Source organism: Amphiura filiformis, chromosome 5 (genome assembly GCF_039555335.1).
Source record: "Amphiura filiformis chromosome 5, Afil_fr2py, whole genome shotgun sequence".
NCBI lineage: Eukaryota > Metazoa > Echinodermata > Ophiuroidea > Amphilepidida > Amphiuridae > Amphiura > Amphiura filiformis.
Window position 1 is genome coordinate 48,009,881 of NC_092632.1, and position 4,554 is coordinate 48,014,434.

The following is a 4,554-nucleotide window of genomic DNA, read 5'->3' on the forward strand; positions in this document are numbered from 1 at the left end:
TCGGTAATTGTACTAAAAATAACAAGTTCAAAATAAATAATAAGTTCAAACAGTAACGATAAAAAAAATCAGAACGTAACAGTAAATGGGCCTTCACTCCCAGAAGTTGTATCATAGGCATCGGAGCTTGGACACCCCGTATTTTGTGACTATGAAATCGTCAAGGAAAGTGGCCCAATTTGCCACCGCGATTAATTGTTATAACTTCCTCTAAACACTTCTTTTCAAACCTTTAAAAAAAGGTTTATAATTGGCACAGTGGAACACACTTGTCGCCAATAAGTTGTTGTAAATGGTTAATCAGGTACAAGAGTACATGCTCTTTAAACTGTCCATCATCTCATCAGATCGGACAGTAGCCCACGATGTGCGTATGTCATGTGCAAAACTGATTTGGCATGGGAAAAATGATTGCTTCACTTCGGAAATTGCTATTTTGAGTCTTTACGGTCGTTTTCACATCATCATTCTAATGTAAAATGCATTCAAAATAAGTACAAATAAACCTACTAGGTCAGTGGTTCTTAAAAATAGTTCTTGGTATGAAGATTTAAAGGGTCGATTCAATACCCAGACTTCAAAACCCCTTCAATTTGTCAAGCCTCTGTTGTTAAAGATGTCAAATTAGCTCATGAAATCAATGGCTTTAATAGCAGGAGGTTTCACCTAATGATCTCCACTGATATTGTTTGGGATTATTCATGTAAACAGTTTTGACAGTTAGTTTAATCTGTTTCAAGTATCTCTATAGCTATTTTGAAATCTAGCTATTTTGTTAGACTTCTTGACAGGTCGTATTTGTTTATCATAATACTGAAAAAAGGTCAAACTAATTACCCAGAAACCACAAAATGTTTTAAAACGGGTTTTTTTTTTGTTTTGGTCACGGAAACGTTTCAAAACATTTGTATGAAAAATGCTACATCAACGTTTTTACAATGTTGATAAAATGTTAAAGTATTTTTTACAAACGTAAAATAACATTTTTTTGCAAACGTAAACGTTATTAAACGTTTTTGTATCATATGTTCATTTATTTAATGTTTTTATTGCCTAGCAACTTAAAGCGCAAATTGATATTTTTTAAACGCCCTGAAAATTTTGTATCATTTATTAATCATTTATTTAACTCAACATAATTAAAAACTGTTGTCTGGAAATAAAATTTATGGCAACCTTTAGTGAATGCTTTTGAAAATGTTTTGTGTTTGCTGGGTGTCTGGTTATTATGCTGGTTTGATTTTCACATTGCACATCTAATAATAATTGCATAATAATAATATATTTTTGCTTATCTTCCCACCATCCACCAGAACTAAATTCATTGTATCTCAAAAAGCATGCATAACACCACAAAATCTACACTTCCACCCACGAGAGCAGAAAATTTTTTGCAAAGCTCCCTAATTTGAGATAAATGCTGGCAATTTTGATAGTGGCGACCTATTAAGTAAGTAGTTATGGTCTGAATGAAGGACTGATGGAGCCAGTGGTAAGGTGATATAGACATGGAGTTCAAGACATCCTCATCTGATGTCAATCTGTTGGGAGTCTGTCACAAACGTGACAGCAAGGCCTACAGTATACATTGTCATTTAAGAAATATATTCACCCCTTACACATTACCCACCCCTCACATACACTAACAGACACACCCAGCGTTACATTGCGGGGTAATTCAGGCATATAGATAATTTCATTAGGATGTGGGATACACAAATTACATGTCAAACTTAAAATTCTGACAATATAAGACACACTAAAACCAACCATGGCTTTTTACGTTATACTACCTCTAGAGGCCATTTTAAAGCATTAGAAAAGTACTGTAGCTAGGAGTACATCCTCGGAGTACCAACATTCCTGTAATATTATCATGTATAAAATTGAAAATCTATTCACAAATTATAGCTTTGGTAAACAACCACCACACACACACACACACATAAACATGAAAAAACAGGTAATATTTTTCTTCAATCTGTATGTTTATTTTTCAAACGCTTCATTGCTATCTTCCTCAGTATATTTCTGGGAATTGAGTAAAACTGTTCAACTTCTAACTGCCATAAAAATATGAACCAATTGTAAAAATATACATCCATTAACAATTAACTAATTCCTGAAAATTCATCACAGAATCATAACATACTAGTATGAACATTTTCCAGAAATGAATGTTACTTTATAATATTGAACATCAATTATATCACCCCACACACAAAAAAAAGGTTTGCCTGTCAAACATTCTGCATTAAAACTGTGTTTTTTTTTTTTTAGCTAAATGCTACAAAAAAGCCTGTAAAAAAGGCCCATCACCAGGCCCGTAACCAGGGGGGGGGCCAAATCCCCCTTTTTGACCTAAAAAGTCTCATTTGCAAGCATAGCGAGAGACAAATTTTGGGTTTTTATGCCTTTTTGGTCAAAAGGTCCAAATTTTGTCAAAAGTCCACTTTTTTTCAAAACACCCTAGTCCAAAAAGGTCCAAATTTTGAAAACAAAGGTCCACTTTTTCCAAAATCAGCCCCTCCAAAAAATAAATCCTGGTTACGGGCCTGCCCATCACATAGGGATCCATGCTATAGGATGGCTTTCACATACTTATACATGTGAGTTTGAGAGATAAACCTTCTTGTGGCCTTAAAATGGTGTCAGCTTAGAGATTTGAAGGAGAAGATGCTTGCATTTATTTGTTTTCATGTTATAAACATGATAGAAAATACAAACTTTACAAATCAAGCAGAAAAGCAAGACAAGTGAAGTTCTCAATACAATCATAGACCATTTGATACAATACACTTGTGTGTACATGTTGACTGCTCAGTGCCAGAAGCGGGTATGTGCAATAGCTGCCATAGCTGCTGTCAAGTGAAGATGAGTGCAATATACTGTGTGTAAATTGCCAAATGTTTACAGGGAAGTTAATTGTACTTACCCACTTTTAGCACTGAACAGTTGATGTGTTGACAGGTCCTTTCAATCACAGTGAAGAGGGCTGGGTAAGTGTTGACATCATGGTTTAAGACACACTCATCTCTGCCTTTTATAGGTTTGTGACACACTCATCTCTAGTTTGTGACATATTTCATGAAAAAATATTTATATAGGTTGTATATTTCCTTGCAGAAAAATTACCAATGATTTAAATGTATCAATGTAATTGGTCTGCAGGTTTTGTGGTTCTTATAAAGCTACAACATTTTTTCTTACTTTTTGATACAATAGATGTATCCATATCTATCACTTTTAAAGTATCCTTCAAATTATAAACCCTGCTTTTCAAATATTACTGGCAATATCTTGATAAAAACATTCGACAAAATGAGATGATCTTAGAAATTCAAACTTTTTAATTAATTGCAAGTCAAAGTTCCATGGCAGCATATTGATGCTAATATGAAATACAAATTCTTTGGTCAGTCACTTCTACTTTCACATCTACTATTAGTACTTAGTTGTATCTTCCACATTTTCCATTGATATAAGCATAAACCAGCTGTTGTTCTCAAGATTGCATCACCAAATCACCAACAGCCATACACCCCTGTGAGTATGCTCACAGCTCATCTGATCACATGTGTCATTTATAGAGGAGGTGGTGCCCATACATTGCCATGTGAATCAGGCTTGTCAAAGTAAGGTATATCCCAAATCCATGGACGATCTGAAAGATATAAAACCAACACACATAGCAGCTACATCAGGGTAAACCTTAATCTTGAACTTATTATATTATGCAATCATATTTCTCATTATTTAATTTTATATTAGAATTAGGATCATACTTAAAAGCTCTGTAACATAGGGGCTGTGCAATAATTATGAGCAGGGGGGTAAAATTTTCAAATGGCATGCCAAAAAATTGCTTGCCCCCCTCTGAGCCTGCCAAAAAATCTTTGCCCCTTTGCACATGCCAAATTGTTGAGATCTCAATTTGCAAACCTTAAATGGTCTAGGTATATATGCTGTGAGTGCAGCTAGCAGGAAACTTTGCAAATTCAATTTAAATTTCCTAAGCCTTTAGCCTATAGACCGTTTTATTTAAAAGGTGCCATGATTGAATGCAAAAATCTCTTGCCCCCTCTCGGCTTGCTAAAAATTGCTTCCCCCGTTTTGGCTTGCCAAAACTTTCTTGGCCCCCTCCAATTTTACCATCCCACCAGGGCTCATAATTAATGCACAGCCCGATATTGATTTGCTATGGGTTGTTGATACCTTTTCAGAACTCCCTGAATCTATCCTCTTTACAGCAAAAAGCATAAGGGTATTAAGAATAAATATTGTTATGGTAAGTTATAGTAAAAAAAAAAAAAGAAAAAAATTCAGGGGAGCTTGGAGGTTAGGAATATTGTAGGAAAGTAGTTTTGAAGAATGGGAGCTTATTGAACTGGGTCATTAGGAACTAGGGCATGCTGGACGGAGGGTCATGAAACACTGCCATACAGGCTTGATTGACTAAGACTGCAGACCTACTCTCCATCCTTCACAACCTGGTGATGTTAAAACCATCATGCCACCATGAGGATGGCACATGAATTCATCCCAGACCACAAC

At 35.2% G+C, this 4,554-nt stretch overlaps 1 protein-coding gene across 1 annotated transcript in view; it reads right to left on the bottom strand.

Annotated features, from left to right (window-relative positions):
* Positions 1-3,354: 3,354 nt before the first annotated feature.
* The window catches only part of LOC140153272 (tyrosyl-DNA phosphodiesterase 1-like), a 23,954-nt gene continuing 22,754 nt past the window's right edge, over positions 3,355-4,554 (bottom strand). The window contains exon 15 of the mRNA XM_072175975.1: positions 3,355-3,664. Coding sequence (XP_072032076.1) covers positions 3,585-3,664 — 80 coding nt within the window. The 3' untranslated portion in view covers positions 3,355-3,584. The remainder of the gene's footprint in view (positions 3,665-4,554) is intronic.